Raw genomic sequence first — 22,242 nt, 5'->3', positions numbered from 1 at the left:
AAAAACACTAATTCACTTCTACCTCTGCTGCTGAGCCTAAATTACTCATGTTGGTAGAACCCATTAATCATATGTACACCATATCCACTCCCATAACTTCTCTTTTTTACAATATTTGGATTTTCATAGTTAGAGGGGAGAATAAATTGTATGAGTGATTATAAGCCTAGAATAATTCTCTCACCGAATCAGACTAAAGGAAGAAAAGCCCTTTCCTCTTTACATCTTACACTGAGTTAATAACTTCTGAGATCTTGGCAGGAAAAAACCCACACGTTCCTTTTCACACGTTAGGAAGTACATTGATGGACACAGAACCTGCTCTATCACCCTGCTCCACTTGATGTTTCCAGCCTGGTTTCCCATGCTGCCCAAACTTCTCAGATAAAGATATACTTTTTACCCGCACCTTGTGCCACTAAATGAGGATTCAGTGCTTTCCTGACCTCAGAAATCAGCGGCCTTACAGTGAAGACCTCATTTCCATCCTCAGCAAAAACCCAGAGGCAGAATTCTATTAAATGCACAGTCTTCACTGAGCGCCGGAGAACTGCAGCTCCGTGAGTGTGGAGAGAAACAGGAAAAGGGAAACTGGTCCCCTAACCCAGCTCTGAAGGCCCAAGTGCACCGCCACGTCCAGTCTCCACTACCATCGTTAACTGGCGAGCTGCCAAATCAGTATCTGCTGCTCTGAAGGAGCCACTCTGCCCTCATCCCACCAGATACAGAGCAGCTGGCCCTGGGCACAGTCTGTCAAAGGGAACGTTTCTCTGCTTTGAATTACAGATTCAGAACCGTGCAGAGAACATACTGTGGGCAGACCCAAGACAGGGTCATCCACCAAATATCAATGACCTGGTGTGGTTCTGGCACTAGCCGCCCCAGCATCACCAGGCCCCCCAGAGCTGAGCTTGGTATTTTATACTGGCATGAGGGAGTGTTCTGACTATGGATTGCAATACACTTTAGCACATCACATAAATCCCCACCCCTGTCTCTACATAGTGACAGAAAGCACGCCTTTTCCCTGTGAAGCTGAAAGTCCTCAGGGGGAGAAGTCCCCTTGGCCTGCTGACCTAACCCTATATACACGTGTGACTATGTATGTGTTGTATGTGTAGTGTGTATGTGTGTGTGTGAATCTGTGTTTGTTGACTGACTGATGGAGTGGCTATCCTGTATGTTACAGAGTGCTTATCTCAGAGGAGGACTATCTCAGCCAGGCTAATATTAATCATGATAGTAAACCCCCAAGTGAATAATGGCTCAAACCCAGTACACATTTATTTCTTCCTCATTGAAAGTCCAAAAAGTTATCTCTGGTCCCTAGGTGGTACCCTTTCAGTCGGCAATTCAGGAACACAAATTCCTTCTCCCTGGTGGCTCCATCTTTAACACATCGTTTACAAGATTGCTATGCTCAGTTGGCTACATCAAACCAGTGGAGGGGAAAGAGCCTAGCACACCACACACCAAAGGTATTCCTGGGCCAGGAACAACATCACTTTGGTTCACACTCCACAGACTAGAACTATGTCACATGGCCACACCTCACTGCAAAGGAGGCTGGGAAATGCCATCTAACTATGTGCCCAGAGAAAAGAGGAAATCCATTCCATGACACTTAGCCAGTCCCTGCCACAGGGACAAAGCAGAAATACAGGGCTTGACCTGCATTCTCATAGACCTGATCACCCTGTTAGGAAAATAGACCCTACATACAGGAGCCATTCAGCCATCATGGCCCTCAGGTTCAGGGCCAAAATGGGCCAGGGGTATCATCTGGCTAAGTGTGGAATCCAGTATGGGCTACTGATGACAGACAACCTTACAGGTAGGGTTTTAATGCAATCCTGAGGTATGAGCAGGTTTTTAGGTGGGTGGGAAGGAGCACGGAAGGTGTGCCATGAGAAGATAGACAAAAGCATCAGCTCAGAAGTGAGAGGGACTGGATAATACCAGTCTGGAAGGAAGGGAGGGGTAGACTGTCTCCATCAAAGGGAGCATTTGAGCAAACAGATCTCACTGACCTCTGGTTTGGAAATGTGTGAGGCTGGGAATCTGTATTTCTAACACCAAGTGGAATCTAAGTTACTGAGATAATATAAGAGGTGATGTGAGGTCAATTTTAAACCTCTACTGAATAATCTTGCTACCTCTCATGTCTAAAACATTTAAAAACTCACGTCTCAATCCAAGATTCCTCTCGATTTTCAGGTTAAAAATTATAAGTTTGAATTATTTCAGGTGAGAGATTTTATCCAGATGGACATTAGCCGTGAATGTGAACTATAGATAGGTATGTGCTGAGAATTTTCCCTCTAACTAAGCAGGGAGACTTCTTTCAAGAGGTCACAGTATTCTCCTGTCAGTTATACTCTTTCTGACAATAACTTTAATTGAATTCCCCATACCTATATTCTACCTACTTTGCACCAAGATCTTTATTTATGTATTTTTAATATTTATTGATCTTTGAGGGAGAGATAGAATGCGAACAGGGGAGGGGCAGAGAGAGAGGGAGACACAGAAACTGAAGCAGGCTCCAGGCTCTGAGCTGTCATCATAGAGCCCGATGTGGGGCTCAAACTCACGAACCGCAGGATTACGACCCGAGCTAAAGTTGGATGCTTAACTGACTGAACCACCCAGGTGTTCCACGCCAAGATCGTTACTAAGCACAGATAACATCACAGTACCAGTTTGAAAAGTGATGTGCTTATTCTCTTGTACACCCTGTATGTGTGTGTCCATGAGAATATGTTCACTAGGGTATTATATATACCTATACATATGTGAAAATATAAGCCTTTCATAAAAATTCTTCTTATAAGAAATGTAACAACAACAAAAAATAAATGTAACATATATGGACTTTTGAGCTTTCTTGGTTATTTAAGGCAAATTGTGTAAAAAGATGATATTTACCCACCATTTTCTTGCCTACTGCCTTAACACAGAAATAGATTTTGTTTCCCAAGTCAATTTGTATTTGCATATGTGGAACTTTGCCTTACATGTGTGGAAACTCTAACAACAGAGGATCCATGTGTACCTTAGCATTTAAGAAATTACCTACCAACAACTCTCAGTTTTGACCAGTAATTGGTGTAAGGCTGTGTGAATTTCTGCACACTGTCCTGTCTGTTTTTGTTCCTAACCATGGCAACACCTCTCCCTACCTGTGGAGTAGGTTAAGTAGCCACTTCCATCCCTCCATACCCAGCAAGGAATCAGAGACAGAGATGCAGTTACATTCCCAAGATCTGGTAAAACTCTTAGACAGAGCTGGAACTCAGATCACCTGGCCCCTTGTCCTAGGACCTGCCCCCTCTCCCACACCATGTTACTAATTTCAATTGAGGGGAAGTGAACATTTGGATATAAACTGCTAAAATATAACATCATTTAGGAGGATGCATTTATACATACATAGATTCACACAGAAAGCAAAGGATGACATCATATATTTGATAAGGAGTGAAGAGCAACCATGAACCAAATTACATCAGATAGCTAACCTAGAAGGACTCTTCCCCAATATCACATGATATACCACTCAAAATCATCATTTCTTTTCTTGAATGTCATTTCCTATAACTTGGACTGTTTGCATATTGATAAATGAATCCTTATGTCTCAAAACATTATCATTCTTTTGGCAGTCTCTCAATCTTTAAAATGTATATGTGGGTAGAAAAAATACAAAGACATCTTTTTCTTTATAGACTATAACAAGCATCAGTTGGGTACTTGCTACTTACTATTACACACTGTGATAGGTCCCGGGGATTAAATGACTATTGCCCCCAGCTGACTCAGTTTCTAGAGGGAGCTCAAGCTAAGGATTCTAAAAATTGCACAGAAACAACATCCTGACTCTAGTGACCTATTGATGTCTTAGCTCTTTTGAAAAAGTTAGAATTTTCAAAATAACAGGCAGCTAGTTTAAAATTTATGCCCTTTTTGGTCAAAGGAGCCCCACAAACACAGATTGAGGAAAGCACAAGTATTGGTCTAAAGCAAACAGTGGGGGTGCCTGGGTGGCTCAGTCAGTTAAGCATCTGACTTTGGCTCAGGTCATGATCTAATTGTTCATGAGTTCAAGCTCCACATCGGGCTCTGTGCTGACAACTCTGAGCCTGGAGCCTACTTCAGATTCTGTGTCTCCGTCTCTCTCTCTGCCCCTCCCCCACTTGTGCTATCTCTTTCTAAAAAATAAGTAAACATTAAAAAATTTGGCGGGGGGGTGGGGGGTTGACGGGTGGCGCCTGGCTGGCTAGGTTGGTAGAGCATGTGATTCTTGATCTCAGGGTCGTGAGTTCAATCCCCACTATGGGGGTAGAGATAGAGTTTAGGGGCACCTGGGTGGCTCAGTCAGTTAAGCATCCGACTTTGGCTCAGGTCAAGATCTCACAGTTTGTAAGTTTGAGCCCCGCATCAGGCTCTGTGCTGACAGCTCAGAGCCTGGAGCCCACTTTGGCTTATATGTCTTCCTCTCTCTCTCCCTCGCTCAAAAATAAATAAACATTTTTAAAAAACTTATTTTTTTTTGATTTGAAGAAAATAGTGATTTAGAGCTTCACTGGGAAGGAGGACAATGATCCATAATAGAAAATATGCCCTCCTGCTGAGGGATGCAGCACAGTTCTACCTCAGCGCTCATCCTCCAGCAGGTGCTGAAGGCATGTTCGTTGAGTGGCCAACTAACCACACACATAGGGGCTGTCATGCAAGTTCAGTCCGAGGGGAGTCAAATGGAGAACGTAGTGAATGTGACTCATTTTAGTGGAGTTTAGGGTTCCTGCTGACAATGGCACATCTGCAAGAACAGAGTGACCGGTGGGGCCACCTCTGTACTCTAAGATGATTCTAACACTAATTAGTGACACAGAAGCTCAGACATTTCCTGGATCAACATCTGTATGCAGCAAGGCCTTTCCAGGGAGAAAAAGTAATTGAAAAACTTTTCAGAGGTGAGGGAGGCACGCCTAGCCACATTATTTACTTACTCAATTCGATTTTTTAGTGTCTGAAGTCACAAAAGCTGTAACCAAGACAAACCAGGCTACAAGTACCATTTTAAAATGTCATCAGCCTTGCAGAAACATTAGACATAAATCATGAGTTTTATTGTATTTGCAATTAAACAGATCAAATTTAATGTCCACAGAAAAGCCTTAGTAATTAGTATAAAGATTAATATAGTGAAATGTCCCTGGTTTAGCAGGCCTCCCAAGCAAAGCTGAAATAAAGAATTGAGTATATAATCAAATAGCATGTGAATATTAATGCGCAAAATCCTCCACGTCCCCAGCTCCCAGATGCAATTATTTTCTATTCACATTAATTGTTCCTAACAGATGACATTAATGACTTTGAGTTAAAATGTATCCAAGGGAAGATTTTACAAGATCAATGCTGTTTAGAAATAAGGTCACTTTTATAATTATTTGCTCAGATTTTAACCACTATTCAACATAATAAGGTTGACATGGTGATTGTTTTCTAATGTGAATATCGAAAGTTATTTTTCATACTAGCCAATAAGTGTATTGGATGATTCACATTTTTCCTCCTACTTATTTTTTCCTACTAATACTTTCCAGCACAACTGACAGACAGTGAGAGTGTGATTACTATTTATAAGCTATAGTTTTCACATACATACATATGGCTTGCTCATAAACTAGAATAAATGTTTTGGGTTAGGACATGTATTATCTAATCTAGAAATGTCAACTCCTTTGAGATTTAGCTGGCCAAGGCAGGATTTGGAAACAAACAATTAAATCACCACGGTGCAACATTTCTGCTTTTTACCTAGAAACTTCACTCACGCATCTTAGATCTTTCATCTGGAGATTTGCTCTCAGACGTGGAAAGAAGCCGAAGTCTGACGCAGTCACGAACTGATGTTGAGATTCATGTGAGTTTCCCTCTTGCCTTCAGAATGCTTGTTCAGGTTATTTTCCTTCCATCAAATATGATGTCACAAGTGAACCATAAAGCGCATCCTTGAAGCATTGTCAGGCAGATAAAAATACCTTCCTTTCTTGTGTTCTCTGAAATTCAATATTATGTCCCCCAGCTGATAGAGTAAGCAGAAAGTGTCACTCTTGGCAAAAATATCATAAATCTTGACTTTGTCCCCAAGATACCTTTTTGGGTATTGATTACATCTCAAAGTCTCTGAGAAATGGTCAAGGAGCTTTTTATTAAAGCCCATGTCCTATATTATTCATCCTACTTTTATGATATATTATGTATGAACTTTTAAAAATTCATGGGCTGTACATTTTTTTTTAGCTAGGGTTAGCTTTGTGCTTATTTGGCAAAACTTTAACCAGCATGGCTTTTAACTCTCATTGACATAAAGAAAGTAACTTGAAAAATACAAGAGCCAAATAAATATGTAATGAAAAATGTTAGGCTTAAAACAGTGACAGATGAACATTTGTGGATAATTGGCTTTTGATTTTGTTGTATAACTTTATCAATGTAGACAGGATATTCTATATCAAAGGTAAATATTCTCAATTTAGATTGGAATTAAATTTCAGTGGAATGCTGTCACTTTAAACATTCATGAAGACATTAATGCCTTCCAATCTATAATATGGCCTTAAGGTCAGGAATTTTTTAAGTGTGCAATTTATATCCAAGAAACTCTTGCCTTCGTTCACTCTGTCTCTCTCCTTTTTTTTTCATCCATTTTTGTTTTTTAAAATATAATTTATTGTCAAATGGGCTTCCATGCAACACCCAGTGCTCATCCCAACAAGTGCCCTCCTCAATGCCCATCACCCACTTTCCCCTCTCCCCAACCCACCATCAACCCTCAGTTTGTTCTCAGTATCCAAGAGTCTCTTATGGTTTGCCTCCCTGCCTCTCTGTAACATTTTTTTTCCCTTCCCCTCCCCCATGGTCTTCTGTTAAGTTTATCAAGATCCACATATGAGTGAAAACATATGGTATCTGTCTTTCTCTGCCTGATTTATTTCACTTAGCATAATACCCTCCAGTTCCATCCATGTTGCTGCAAATGACTAGATTACATTCTTTCTCATTGCCAAATAGTATTCCATTGTATATATAAACGACATCTTCTTTATCCGTTCATCAGTTGATGGACATTTAGGCTCTTTCCATAATTTGGCTATTGTTGAAAGCACTGCTATAAACATTGGGGTAAAAGTGCCCCTATGCAGCAGCATTCCTGTATCCCTTGGGTAAATTCCTAGCAGTGCTATTTCTGGGTAATAGGGTAGTTCTATTTTTAATTATTTGAGGAACCTCCACACTGTTTTCCAGAGTGGCCGCACCAGTTTGCATTCCCACCAACAGTGCAAGAGGGATCCATTTCTTCACATCCTCTGTAGCATCATAGTCTCCTGATTTGTTCATTTTAGCCACTCTGACCAGCATGAGATGATATCTCAGTGTGGTTTTGATTTGTATTTCCCTGATGATGAGTGACATTGAGTATCTTTTCATGTGTCTGTTGGCCATCTGGATATCTGCTTTGGAAAAGTGTCTATTCATGTCTTCCGCCTATTTCTTCACTGGATTTTTTTTCAGGTGTGGAGTTTTGGTAAATTATTTTAGACTTTGGATACTAGCCCTTTATCTGATATGTCATTTGCAAATATCTTTTCCCATTCTATCAGTTGCCTTTTAGTTTTGTTGATTGTTTCCTTTACAGCACTGAAGGCTTTTATCTTGATAAGATCCCAATAGTTCATTTTTGCTTTTAATTTCCTTGCCTTTGGAGATGTGTCGACTAAGAAATTCCTGCAGCTGAGGTAAAAGAGTTTTTTTTTTCCTGTTTCTCCTCTAGGGTTTTGATGGTTTCCTGTCTCACATTCAGGTCCTTCATCCATTTTGAGTTTATTTTTGTGTATGGTGTAAGAAAGTGGTCCAGTTTCATTCTTCTGCATGTTGCTGTCCAGTTCTCCCAGCACCATTTGTTAAAGAGACTGTCTTTTTTCCATTGGCTATTCTTTCCTGCTTTGTCAAAGATTAGTTGGCCATACTTTTGTGGGTCCAATTGTGGAGTCTCTATTCTATCCCATTGGTCTATATGTCTGTTTTTGTGCCAATAGCATGCTGTCTTGATGATTACAGCTTTGGAGTAGAAGCTAAAGTCTGGGATTGTGATGCCTCCTGCTTTGGTCTTCTTCTTTAATATTACTTTGGCTATTTGGGGTCTTTTGTGGTTCCATACAAATTTTAGGATTGTTCTAGCTTTGAGAAGAATGCTGGTGCAATTTTGATTGGGATTGGATTGAATGTGTAGGTAGCTTTGGGTAGTATTGACATTTTAACACAATATTTATTCTTCCAATCCATGAGCATGGAATGTTTTTCCATTTCTTTGTGTCTTCTTCAGTTTCTTTCATAAGATTTCTATGGTTTTCAACATACAGATCTTTTACATCTTTGGTTAGGTTTATTCCTAGTATTTTATGGTTTTGGTGCAATTGCGAATGAGATCAGTTTCTTTATTTCTCTTTCTGCTGCTTCATTATTGGCGTATAAAAATGCAACTGATTTCTGTACATTGATTTTATACCCTGCGACTATGCTGAATTCATGTATCAGTGCTAGCAGACTTTTGGTGGAGTCTGTCAGGTTTTTCCGTGTAGAGTATCATGTCATCTGTGAAAAGTAAAAGTTTGACTTCTTCTTTGCCAATTTGATGCCTTTTATTTCATTTTGTTGTCTGATTGCTGATGCTAGGACTTCCAACACTATGTTAAACAACAGTGGTGAGAGTGGACATCCCTGTTGTGTTCCTGATCTCAGAGGGAAAGCTATCAGTTTTTCCCCATTGAGGATGATATTATCTGTGAGCTTTTCATAAATGGCTTTTAGGATGTTTAAGTATGTTCCTTCTATCCGGACTTTCTTGAGGGTTTTTATTTAGAAAGGATGCTGTATTTTGTCAAATGTGCATTATTGACAGGTTCATATGGTTCTTTTCTTTTATTAGTGTGATGTATCACATTGATTGATTTGTGAATATTGAACCAAACCTGCAGCCCAGGAATGAATCCCACTTGATCATGGTGAATAATTCTTTTTATATGCTGTTAAATTCAATTTGCTAGTATCTTGTTGAGAAATTTTGCATCCACATTCATTAGGGATATTAGCCTGTAGTCTTTTGTGTTGCTGGGTATCTGTTTGGTTTTAGAATCAAAGTAATGCTGGCTTTATAGAATGAGTCTGGAAATTTTCCTTCCATGTCTATATTTTTGGGACAGCTTGAGAAGGATTGATATTAACTCTGCTTTAAATGTCTGGTAGAATTCCCCAGGGAAGCCATGTGGTCCAAGACTCTTATTTGTTGGGAGATTTTTGATAACTGATTCAGCTTCTTTACTAAGTATGGGTCTGTTTAAATTTTCTATTTCTTCCCGTTTGAGTTTTGGTAGTGTGTGGGTGTCTAGCAATTTGTCCATTTCTTCAAGGTTGTCCAGTTGTTGGCATATAATTTTTCATAGTATTCCTTGATAATTGCTTGTATTTCTGAGGGAATGGTTGTAATAAATCCATTTTAATTAGTGATTTTATCTATTTGGGTCCTCTCTCTTTTCTTTTTGAGAAGCCTGACTAGAGGTTTATCAATTTTGTTTATTTTTTCAAAAAACCAACTCTTGGTTTCATTGATCTCTACTGTTTTTTTGGATTCTATATTGTTTATTTCTGCTCTGATCTTTATTATTTCTCTTCTTCTGCTGGGTTTGGGGTATCTTTGCTGTTCTGCTTCTGGTTACTTTAGGTGTGCTGTTAGATTTTGTATTTGGGATTTTTCTTGTTTCTTGAGATAGGTCTGGATTGCAATTTATTTTCCTCTTAAGACTGCCTTTGCTGCATCCCAAAGGGTTTAGTTTGTTGTATTTTCATTTTCGTTTGTCCCATGTATTTTTTAATTTCTTCTCTAATTGCCTGGTTGACCTATTCATTCTTTAGTAGGATGTTCTTTAACCTCATGCTTTTGGAGGTTTTCTAGACTTTTTCCTGTGATTGATTTCAAGTTTCATAGCATTGTGATCTGAAAGTGTGCATGGTATGATCTCAATTCTTTTCTATTTATTGAGGGCTGTTTTGTGACCCAGTATGTGATCTATCTTGGAGAATGTTTCATGTGCACTCAAGAAGAAAGTATATTCTGCTGCTTTGGGATGTAGAGTTCTAAGTATATCTGTCAAGTCCATCTGGTCCAATGTATCATTCAGGGCCATTGTTTCTTTACTGATTCTCTGTCTAGATTATCTGTCCATTGTTGTAAGTAGAATATTAAAGTCCCCTGCAATTACTACATTCTTATCAATAAGATTGCTTATGTTTGTGATTGTTTTATATAATTGGGTGTTTCCAAATTTGGTGCATAGACATACATAATTGTTAGCTCTTCCTGATGGACAAACCCTGTAATTAGGGCATTAGCCCTTCTTCACCTCTTGTTACAACCTTTAACTTATAGTCTAGTTTGTCTGATATAAGTATGGCTACTCCAGCTTTCTTTTGACTTCCAGTAGCATGGTAGATGGTTCTCCATCCCCTTTCAATCTGAAGGTGTCCTCAGGTCTAAAATGAATCTCTTGTAGACAGAAAATAGATGGGTCTTGCTTTTTTTACCCATTCTGATACCCTATGTCTTTTGATTGGAGCATTTAGTCCATTGCATTCGGTGTTATTATTGAAAGATATGGGTTTAGAGTCATTGTTATATCTGTAGGTTATGCTTGTAGTGATGTCTCTGGTACATTTTAGTCCTTGCAACATTTCACTCACAGAGTCCCCCTTAGGATCTCTTATAGGGTTGGTTTAGTGGTGATGAATTCCTTCAGTTTTTGTTTGTTTTGGAAAACCTTGATCTCTCCTTCTAATCTGAATGACAGGTTTGATGGATAAAGGATTCTTGGCTGCATATTTTTCCTGTTCATCACATTGACAATTTCCTGCCACTCCTTTCTGGCCTGCCAAGTTTCAGTAGATAGGTTAGCTACTACCCTTATGTGTCTACCCTTATGTGTTAAGCCCCGTTTATCCCTAGCTGCTTTCAGAATTCTCTCTTTATCCTTGTATTTTGCCAGTTTCACTATGATATGTTGTGCAGAAGATCAATGCAAGTTATATCTGAAGGGAGTTATCTGTGCCTCTTGGATTTCAGTGCCTGTTTCCTTCCTCAGATTGGATAAGTTCTCATTGTTCAAGCACACCTGCAGCCTCTTTCTCTCTTTCCGCTTCTTCTAGAATTCCTATGATATGGATATTGTTCCATTTGATTGAATCACTTGGTTCTCTAATTCTCCCCTCATGATCCTGGATTTTTTTTATCTCTCTTTTTCTCAGCTTCCTCTTTTCCCATAATTTTATCTTCTAATTCACCTGTTCTCCCCTCTGCCTCTTCAGTCCATGCTGTGGCTGCCTCCATTTTATTTTGCGCCTCATTTATAGCATTTTTTAATTCATCATGACTATTTGTTAATCCCTTGATATCTGCAGCAGTAGATTCTCTGCTGTCTTCTATGCTTTTTTCAAACCCAGCAATTAATTTTATGACTATTATTCTAAATTCTTGTTCAGTTATGTTGCTTATGTCTTTTTTGATCAATTCTTTAACTGTCATTTCTTCCTGGAATTTCTTTTGAGGAAAATTTTTCTGTTTCATCACTTTGGCTAGTTTTCTGTCCTTATGATTTTTAAAAGCTTGTTATGTGTTCTGCACCTGTGAGCACTGCTATATTAAAGAGGGTCATACACTGTCCAGGGCCTGGGCCTTCAGTAAGTGTTTTTTGGAGAGTGTTATTTGCTCTCTGGTGTTGTGACTTTGGTTATTTTATTTCCCTACTTGTAGTGATGTTTTGGACCCTCTACCAGATGTACTTAGATTTGTTCCTTGAAGTAGCCCTGGAAAGGAAAACAGACAGACAAACAGGAAACAAAAACATGCAGACACACAAACCAATAAAACAAACCAACAAAATCAAAAAACTAAAAACAATCCAAAAGCAAAAAACCAGAAACATGAGCTACAAGTAAAGAACAGGGTGGAGGCGGTGCTGATGGAAGAGCACACACAAAGACAGAAATGACAGGGGCGGGGAAAAAGAAAAAAATGAACAATGACCAGGCAGAGAAACTAAAAGGCTTAATCCAAAGATAGACAAAGGAAAATAAGGAGGTAGGGGAAAAAGAAACGAAGGTAAAGTTACCCAGACAGAGAAACTGTACTGGTTGATTATTCCAGAGAGAAAGAAAGGAATGTAAAGAAGAACCTGTATCAAGAGAATGGATTAAATATGGCCGTTTAAACAAACCAATAGCCATAGTAACCAGCCTAGAGGAGGGAAGAGATAAGAAGGAGAAATGGAAGGAAGAATACATCTATATAGTGAGAATTGTCCTAGAATTAATCCAGGCAATGCAGAAGCACTGGTCTGGAGGAGGGGGTGTGTCTGGTTCCACAACATCTATCCCACTCCAGTAGATACACGGTTACCTGGCTTGGAGGGGCGTGGTTTGGTGTAGGCAGGTCCCACCTCCACTGGGCCCCGAGGTCAGTTCCCTGAGACCCCTGCCTTGGTGGTGGTGGGAGAAAAATGGCAACCCCCCAGTGTCTCCTCCACAACCTGGTGTCCCAAATCACTCCTTTGAAGCCGTCCTCACTGTGCCACGGGCACAGACTAGGCTGTCTGTCTCACTTCTCTGACTCTGTGGCCTTGGTGCTTGGCTGGGATTTAAACTCCCTCTCTGTGCACCCCGGTACTAGGGAAACGCCTCCTGATATGTGGTCCTGGCTGGTTTTGTCCTGTGCCACAGCACTTCAGGGGAGGGTACCGGTTTCTCCTGCTGCGGACCTTGCCCCTGATCTACCACCGAACCCGGAGGTGGCTCCCTCCTCACCAGGTACATGAACAGGGCAACCAGCCCCAGTCCAAAGGTGGGATCTGCAGTTAGAGATCCTCTAACCTGCAGTTACAGATGGGATCCCTCTCCTTCCCGATCTGATGTTTTTTCTGTTGTCCAGATACAGTCCTATGCTTCCCCAGCCACAATTTCTCTTCCCTTTGTCTCTCTGCAGAAGGGGATCCCTCCTCTCCATGCCTACACAGCCCGTTTTATCTCCCCTAGTTCGCAATCACCCACCTATGGCCCCTCAGGTTGTCCCGGTTTCTCTAGGGTAGACAGTCCTCTCTCATTTTTTTTTTTTTAATTACAGATTTTGTTTGTATTTCTCACAGTAAAGATGTTAAAGCATGAGTCACCCAAGGTAGTAATCTAAAATACACAATGAGAAAAAAACATTTCGACTAGTGCAAAAGGGGTGTATTTTGCCAATGAAGTCAACATAATTAAGATAATGTTACAGTGGAAACCACTATACATTTTTTCGGCCAAAAATCTTTTTAATAATAATCATCTATTACTAATTAGATCTCTTCCCTGTTGGGTACTTTATGGTCTGTATATGTCCAGGATTTCTGCTTATTGTTAAGGTCCTTACTTGGTGCCATAGAATAATGGCTAGGATGTGGGCCTGACTTCAGAATGTTGTACTAGCTTGGTAACCTTACGCAAGACAGCAATGCCACTGTGCGTCAAGTTCCCCATCTGAGAAATGAGCATAATGATATTTCTTTTCTATTTCTGAGAATCGTGGTGAGGATGAAATCCCACAATACATAAAATTCATGTACCACAGTACCCACCAACCGTATTGGGGCAATAATAAGATTTCTGCCGTTTAGCACTCTTCTGTTCTTCATAATCGGCACTATGCCACAGCCACAGAACACCGTGGCAAAGATGGGGAATGATAACAAAGAGTAGTATCTGCTAGTATATCTCTCTGAACTTCATATCAATAATTCCCAGAACCAAAGGGCACCCACACTTTTGGCTGTTGCTCAGTCCAGTTCCTGTGTGCAAGGTGTCAGACAATACTGGCACCACAAGAAAGTATAACGTAGAGTCTCTTAGGGAGACTGTGAACTTGTGATTTAGTCTGAGAGTCAAGACACACGTATATAAAAAAAATAATAGTAGGAACACCTAAATGTTACTAAGCATTGCTGTATGCCAGGGGCTGTCCAGATTTCACAGTGATCTTGTATGATATGTACTTTCATCATCTCCATTTACAAATAAGGAAACTGAGGCATGGAGTGGTTAAATAACTTTCTCAAGGTTAAGGAGTTAGCAAGTGGAAGGGCCAGAGTTTAAACCTAATAAATGGCCTTAGAGTACAAGCACTCAACCACACAGCAGTTAGTTATTTGCTGGAGTAGATAATCCTGCTTGATAATCATGTGCTGATGAAGGAGACTTCAGGAAAAAGGAGCTCGCATTGCAGCCATGATGTAAGAGATTCTAGGTCCCTTATTAAATATTGATTCTAGGTCCCTTCAAATATTGATTGTCTAATGTGGGGGAAATATGGGAGAATATCCGATATGGAGGACTGACCCTTCCTCTTCTTTTAAGGAATTACCCTGTAAATTCCCCCCCCACCCCCCTACACACATACTCATATTCTCTCCCCACTGCACTGGTCCATGGGTAGGCTCAGACCATTCCCTTCATCCTGCTCCAAAGTCCAGGTCAGGCCGTGTGGTAATACAACTTGCTACCAAGCAACCCACATCAGAGGTAGACCTCTTTCATACCTTCCCCTAGGGACCCTCTACTCAAAGTCCTGGCACAGCAGCATAGAAGCACCCGGGAACTTGTCAAAAATACTACACATCAGATTCCACCTCAGAATTACTCAGAATCTGCATTTAACAAGATCCCAGATGATACATGTACACACTGAAGTATGGGAAGCCTGACTTGGAAGATACTTCTCTGCTTAAGCACCCCCAACCCCACTGGCCTCTACATGACAGTAATAGGTCTTCTCCACCTCCCTGAAGTATGCTCCATCACATCGGCTCATCTCAAGTTCATGGTCAAAGGCAGATGCAGCAATTCCTTCCTTTGGTTGCTCTGAGGTTAAATTTCCTGTCATCTTAATCCAGCATCCATACAGGAGGTACACACATGGGAAACAACTGGGCAAGGATGCTTATTTGTAAAAAGTGTCCTGGGAATGGAGTTGAGCTGTAAAAATAGATAGAATTTTGATAGGTATAGTAGGAAGGAATAGGTGGGAAAGACAGAGGGAAATCATGGAAGTTTCGGTGCTTCGAGAAAAGGTAGAGTACAAACGGTAACCGAAAGCCATGCAGAGTGTGAAAAGGGCCATTAGAAAAATTTATATCAGGGGCACCTGGGTGGCACAGATGGTTGAGTGTCCAACTCTTGATTTCGGCTCGTCATGATTTCATGAATCATGAGTTCCAGCCCCATGTTGGGCTACTTAATGTCAATGCAGAGCCTGCTTGTGATTCTCTCTCTCCCTCTCTCTGTGCCTCTTCCCAGATCTCTCTCTCTCAAAATAAATGAATAAACATTAAAAAGAAAAGAAAAGAAAAAAGAAAAATTTAGATCTGGATGGTCTCGCAGGACACAGTCACAATCTCCTCTGGAGAACAGACCAGTCTGCCAGAGCAGAGGCAGTCCTAAATAAAACCACCACCCTGCTTACTCAAGCAACAAAATATGAAAGAGGTTTGGGGATGGTGAAAATAGGAAAGTGCACGAGTAGAAGGGGAGTGTAATGTGTTACTTCTGAAAGTTTGTCCTAGATGTACGCAGTGGCCCAAGTGTCGATGTCAGGCAACCTGTGCAATAGCACTACTGGTTGTAGACATCTGTCAAGGTGCAAATAATAAACTCTCCTTAAGTAAGTTACATGCAGCAGTAACAAGGTCATAAATCAACAGATACTGCTGAATGCTGAATTTTAAGACGAGTTTCTCCTCTCAGTGCTATTTAGAGCCAAATTTCGGGGGTGGGGGATGGAATAGTAAAATTTCTTGGCATATTTAGATCACTTAAAGGGATTGTTATGCAGCAAAAATGAAGTATTGATAGCAGGCAATGCTTGATGTTGAAAATCTAACCTTATTAAGCGTTATGGATATTGATTAGAGAGGAAATTAAATATACCCTTTGTACTTATGCAGGGGGTTAGCATGTTCCCTGAGTACTCCCAGAACAGCATGCCTTTCCTTCCTCCAGTGGGGATTTAGTCACTGTCAGCTGGAATTGCATTTGGAGAACAGTGATAAGTACTCAGGTAATAAAGGCACCTATAAAGTGTCAATAAATTGCATAAGTAAGAGGCTTTGCCATTCTGTGAATGACACAAAGACAGATGGTTCCCCATCAAAGAGCTTCTGAGACAAAGCTTTATATAGATAGGAGAGTGGAATGAGACGGTAATGGAGAGACTTTCTTCTCGTGATCAGGATGCTAAATTAATTTAGCTTGTCCAGCTCATGGAGCTTCATCTGTTAATTAGGGGCCAAGAATATGGCTGTCAGGATGTGCTTAGATGTTTACAACTTTGTCACCTGTGCCCCCACCTGGGTCTTCGGCATGGAACCCAGATCTAGTTGATGTGGCAGTCTTTACCATTTAGACGGCCAAATGATATGGAAAGTTCCATAACCTTTCCAACAGTACCTCCTAATTCCTCAGTTTGATGTGCCACTAGACATGACTTCCTGGGTATTTGATTCCTGACTCAGAATGATGCTGTGTGTGGGGCCAGGAGAACAATCTGGTGGAACTGTCCCCACCCCCCCCCCCACACACACACACAAAGGAAGACCCTGAGGTGCATGGGAGTTAAATGCTTTCTTTACTCAGTGTCTCCTGCCAGGGGTAACATGCAGCCTGAGATCCAGGTCACTAAACTCCCAGTGTAGTGGTCATGCTCTTGAACCCTACAGCCAAAGATGCTACTCTGTCTTCATTCTTTTGTACCATTGGTCATGGCTTGATATGGATCTGATTATTTGACCCATCTGACTGGAGAAAGTGGGAAACTACCATTGTGATATTTCTGCCATTGTGATGGCAGTTCGTCATAATCAAGTACCACTTAGGCCAGGTACTGTGTGATATGCTTCTGATCTAGAACCCCATTTGGTCTTTGTGGTAACTCTATAAGGTAGGCAGTAATGATAATAGTATCATTATTCACTTTAAGAACAAATGTAGCTCTGAGGGATTAAATAATTCCTTCTAGTATATTAGCAAGAGGCAGAGCCAAGATTTGGACCTCTAGGCTGTTTGACCCCAAAAGCTGTCCTTCGAAGCACTCGGCTACATTTGCTTCTACCTCACTGTGATGTCAAGTTGGTATTTACTGTCCCCTAAGCAAAGCCTTAGCTCAGAGCTGTCCTGCTTTTTTAGGAATGCCAGCCGAATGCAAAATCAGGAGCCCCTGCTTTGAAATGCCCTGGTTTGGGGATCGTCATGCCTGGTCATCTCTGTCCTCGAAACAGCTGCAGCAGCAGTGAGCTGTCTCTTTCGAGCACCTGCAGTGAGAACTCCAGCGGCTCCTCCCACACATGGCACGATGGAAAGAACCTCAGGAAAAGGGTAAGGCCTCCTTTTGAGACAATTTAGCATCAGAGTGAGCCAGGAAAGAATCCTCTTCTGGCAGGAAGGTGGACGGTGGGAAGAGAATGACCATTTGTTGAGTACCTGTGCATTTACTGCTCACAGAATTATATGGGGAGATCTCATTTCCTCCATTATATGGGAGAGGAAGCTGGCTCAGAAATGTTAAGTTACTTTCCAGAAGTCCCACAGCAAGTGAGGGGTGGAAGGATCATTTAACCCAAATGACTTGGACAGCATGGGAGGGAGTTGGGAGGAAGAAGACAGTTTCCTTCTGGGCTTTGCTGGAGCCCACCAAGCTCATAGATTCATATCAAGTTGGAACCCAGAGCCCTGGCCTAATGAAAGTGACGATGTTTCAGGCCAACTCAGATGTTTCCAATTAGTTTTATGGACACTCTCTATTGCTGCGATGCTCAGAAAGACTTGCTAATGCCCACTGCAAATGACAGTGAGCAAGGCCACTGGCCAAGCCAACCCCGACTAAGCATCCCTTGAGAACTCAAAGCGAATGTTGTTTTCTTCCCAGATGATAGGGAGGATGGTACATCATCTCAGAATAAATGGCCGAAAGTTTTCAAAGTATCATTAGCTTTGTAGGAATTTACTACTCAAGCATGGCATGTATTATATTGACCTCCTTTACTCAGTTTTATAGCCTCATAAAGCACTAATTGACTATAAATTGGAGGGTGGCATGGCAGAGAGAGAAAATACCATGGTAGATGACAGGGACTGTGGCTCCACTGGAGGCAGGCATGCGCTGACTTAGATGCCGGGAGTTTTTTCACCAGGTTGTTAGGTAACTCCTGCTGCTGGATGCCTCCCATCTGCTAGGTGGGCCCTCACAAGCGAACAAGCATCTGTGCAGGCTGCCATAAGCAGAGGGTGTGGAAGAGCTACTTCTGCCCTTTCCCCATATTGAAGAAAAGCAGAAAGTACACAACAATGGAAACCCTGAATCAGAAGTTTCAGAGGTCATGTTCCTGTCATATGCGTAAACTCCCATTTATGATTTGGAAGCATAGAAGCCAGGAGGGCTTCATAACTGCCAGAAAATAATAGTGAGGCAGTAGCTTTGTCATACTCTGAACAAGAACTCAGAAAAAATTTCAAAGTGGAATTTAGAGCTTATTCCCTTGGACTCAGACTCCTAATACAGCATGTGTGTATTATCAAAGTTGTTCCTTCTGAGTAGATGTTCAAAGTTCTGAATAATGGCTGCTGGAGCCTGACTCTTAACAAACTGGGAAGATGGTCAGGAATGTTCCCTCTCTTTGTGGTTGTCACTGGCTCCAGAGCCCTTGCTCTGTTCTCTTCACTCCCCCTTTCCCCCCCTTCCCCCCTCAGAGCCTTTGTCTTTTTGTCCTTTGCCTTGCTTGCCTTTTTTTCTTTTCTTTTTCCTGAAATTCTTACAATTCGAGCACCTCTTAATCTTTTAGGGAAACCTCTTCCCTGAGAAAGGAGAAATTAGGTTCTTATGTAATTTTTACACACTCAGGTGACTGTCATCTGTGGATTTCATAAGGTCCTGAATCAGAATGGATTGGAGTACCAGCACACCTGTCACATCTCACATAGTCCCAGTTTTCAAGGACCTAGCAAACTAGACCCAGCCCATAAAGACATTTAAATTTATATTATTTAAGAAACTTCTACAGTTCTTACCACGTACCAAGTACTCATTTAGTATTAACTTACATAATAAATTCATGTATTATGAATTTTCACATGACTACAATAATAACTTGCATAATAATAAATATGTGACCAATGGCTCTTTGATAATTCACAATTATTTTTTTAATATTCTTTTCTATAGAAACAGAAAGGAAGCCTGCAAGAGATGCATTAGGCTGCTCTGCATGGAGGAATCTGGATCTAATTCATGAATAATTACCATGTGCCACCCAGCTCTTTTAGTATTTCACAAGTATTAGCTCATTCAGTGCTCATAAGAGCCTATTTAAGTAGGTTTGCCTATTCCCCCATTGTACAGATGAGGCAATTGGGCTACTGAGAAATTAAGTAACTAGCCAAAGATCTCATAGCTGGTAAGTGGCAGAGCTGGCTAGTTGGTTCCAGAACTTTCACTCTTTGCCATTCTGCTGTCATGGCCCTGTTGAATCAGCCAAGCTTGAAATATTATTCAAATTATTGGGATGGACTGGTTACATTAAGACCAAGAATGTTATTAAAAAAAAAAAAAAGTTGTGTGAAACCATTGTCCAGTCAAGAAATAGAAAAAGACTATGGACGTGGAACCTAGGCCCCTATGTTATCAGCGGCATCCTTCAGCCAATTGCACTGCCTCCCAGAGCAGCTGTTTTCCAGGCACAGCATGAAGCTGCCTGTGGAAATGCCAGCTCCTCCCTCATCTCTCCTATAGAAGATTCATGCTTTTTTTTTTTCAAGTTTCCAGATTGTTCCAAACTTTTCTCATGTTACTGAATACTATAATATTACTGAATTACTGAATACTATATATTTACTATATAAAAATTACTGAATTACTGAATACTATAAAACCTCCCAGGGCCCAGCTCTCCATCCTGTGAGATTAACCACATTCCTCAATTGGTTTTCCATAGGATAGAGAGCTGGGCCCTGGGAGGTTTATGGTCACTGGCCCTGGGATGAATCCAACCTCAGGAAGCCAGGCTTTAAAGAGGCAGAGTGAGCTCGGCTGAGCACATCTTCTATGGGTTTAACAAATCTGCCTTTTTCAAGCTCTTGCGGGGTACTTTTGCCTGGCTTCTCTTCTTATTGTGAACGTGACTATCAGGATCATGGAGCTTCTTAGAAACCCAAGGAGGGGCAGCCCTCCCACTGGTTGGTCTCTAATACCCAAACTCACTAATGGGATTTCTCCTGATTTCCAAAGAAGTTTTATTGGCATAGAGGAAAAGGAGAGGAAAGGGGAGGCATCACCAAATAGCATTTATCCACAGCAACTTCTGATACTGGAGAGTTTTCTAAAGAAAATATATAATTTGACTTAAAAACAATCAACAAATAACAGATAAAAAAATAAACACCATGTGGTGTAGATAGCAAGAGTAATTTTAATGGAAATGTCTTAGATGTAAACAAATGTTCACAGATTACTAAAAAGCCAAGGCTACAATGTGAAGTTTCTGACACTTTTTCAACCTCTGCACATGGTTTGTGGTCAGTTATGGGCGGGGGCAGCTGGTATGGAGATGCCAAGAGAAGTTGCACTGTTAGGCAAGGTGGGCACAGAGCACACGTCTGAAACCACCAGATTCACTCATAGAAGTTCTTCACCTTTAATCATATAACCTTAAAAAAAAAAAAAAAAAAAAAGACTGAGGTCAGTGCCCAAATCCCACCGATTTCCCTGAGTCTTGGTATGCGATAAAACTCTGCAGTTTCCATTCAAGAGAGGGGTGTGAGCGGTGTGAAGATTGTCTACGATTATGTATGATCTCTATTATGACATTGACAATATAGAGAAGAGGACAGAGAGACTTGGCTCCAGTCACATAGCATTGCCAATGGGTATGCAGGCTCGAGAGCCAGCCTGCCTGGGTTCGAATCTCCGCAATGCTACTTTGGAACCGAGTCCCAGGAAGAGCCCTGGAAATCAGAGCTTTTGAAACCTTTGTTCCAGCTCTTCCTTAAATGTGTAATCTTAAACAGACTAACCATGCTGCCTCTCAGTTTTCTCCCTAGTAAAACAGAATTGATAATGTCTCCCTCATGGTGTTGTTCTGAATATTAATTCAAAGCCCTGTTCCAGTGGTTGCTACACAGCAGATGGTCAGTAAATGCTACTTCTCTACTTCTGCCCTCCACTTCTGGTTAGCAATACTATGAGAAATATGAAGGTCTGTGTAGGATAGAATGGTTTTTCTGTGTCATTCTTAGTCAAAATCAGCACTACTATTTGGGATGGTATGAAGAACAGAAAATTGACCTTTCATAGTAGGCAAATCATTACTATAGGGTTCTAGCAGCCAGTGTCCCACTGTTAGATGTACGTATGTGTTTCACAGATGTTCCCCTTCTATCAAAGAAAGTCATGAAGACCCAGAACTATCAAATTTTAGAATGGAAGGGACCATTAATATAGGGACCAACTTGCTTTTCCATTTACCCGCTCTACCTCTTGTAAATACTGTACAATGAGGTCATATTTTCTTCTGATTATTTCCTAAGTGCACCTTCAACATATCTTCACTATTTTGGTCTTTGCCATCCCACTTCTTCTACCTGGAGATCCTTTCCCCTAGGTTTCAGCCAAGGCAAACTCATCCTTTGTTTAGGGCTAGGGAGGTTTGAAACACAGACACACACACACACACACACACACACACACACACACACACCAAAAATCTTCATATATGCCTCTCATGGCTTTTCCAAACAGGGGTTTGACCTCTCTCTGAATTTCTGGAGTTCCTACTACATTCATACTCCTTGTTTGCCCCCTTGACTTCTGGTTATTTGTGTCAAGTCTCCTCTCCTCTGCTGGCTTGCTTGCTCCTTGAGGGCAGGGTCCTTATCTACTACTTTATTACATCATGGGCTACTTAGCTCAGAAGCTGGCAAAGCAGAGATTTGCTACATAGTTAATGATTAATTACCATTAATTAATTAAGGTATGCATTTATAGAGGAATACTGAACCACCAGAATCAAGTCTAATCACGTACTTTTCCTTTTTGTAGTTGTGATCCACGTGATT

At 41.0% G+C, this 22,242-nt stretch overlaps 1 protein-coding gene across 1 annotated transcript in view; it reads left to right on the top strand.

Annotated features, from left to right (window-relative positions):
- Positions 1-22,242, top strand: part of NCKAP5 (NCK associated protein 5) — a 729,314-nt gene that overhangs the window by 597,469 nt on the left and 109,603 nt on the right. The window contains exons 10-11 of the mRNA XM_042948658.1: positions 5,828-5,929; positions 17,323-17,511. Of these exons, the coding sequence (XP_042804592.1) occupies positions 5,828-5,929; positions 17,323-17,511 (291 nt within the window). The remainder of the gene's footprint in view (positions 1-5,827; positions 5,930-17,322; positions 17,512-22,242) is intronic.

This window comes from Panthera leo, chromosome C1, assembly GCF_018350215.1.
Source record: "Panthera leo isolate Ple1 chromosome C1, P.leo_Ple1_pat1.1, whole genome shotgun sequence".
NCBI classification, from domain to species: Eukaryota; Metazoa; Chordata; class Mammalia; order Carnivora; family Felidae; genus Panthera; species Panthera leo.
Note: the sequence above shows the minus strand (reverse complement) of the source record. Positions and strands in the feature narration are given on the sequence as shown.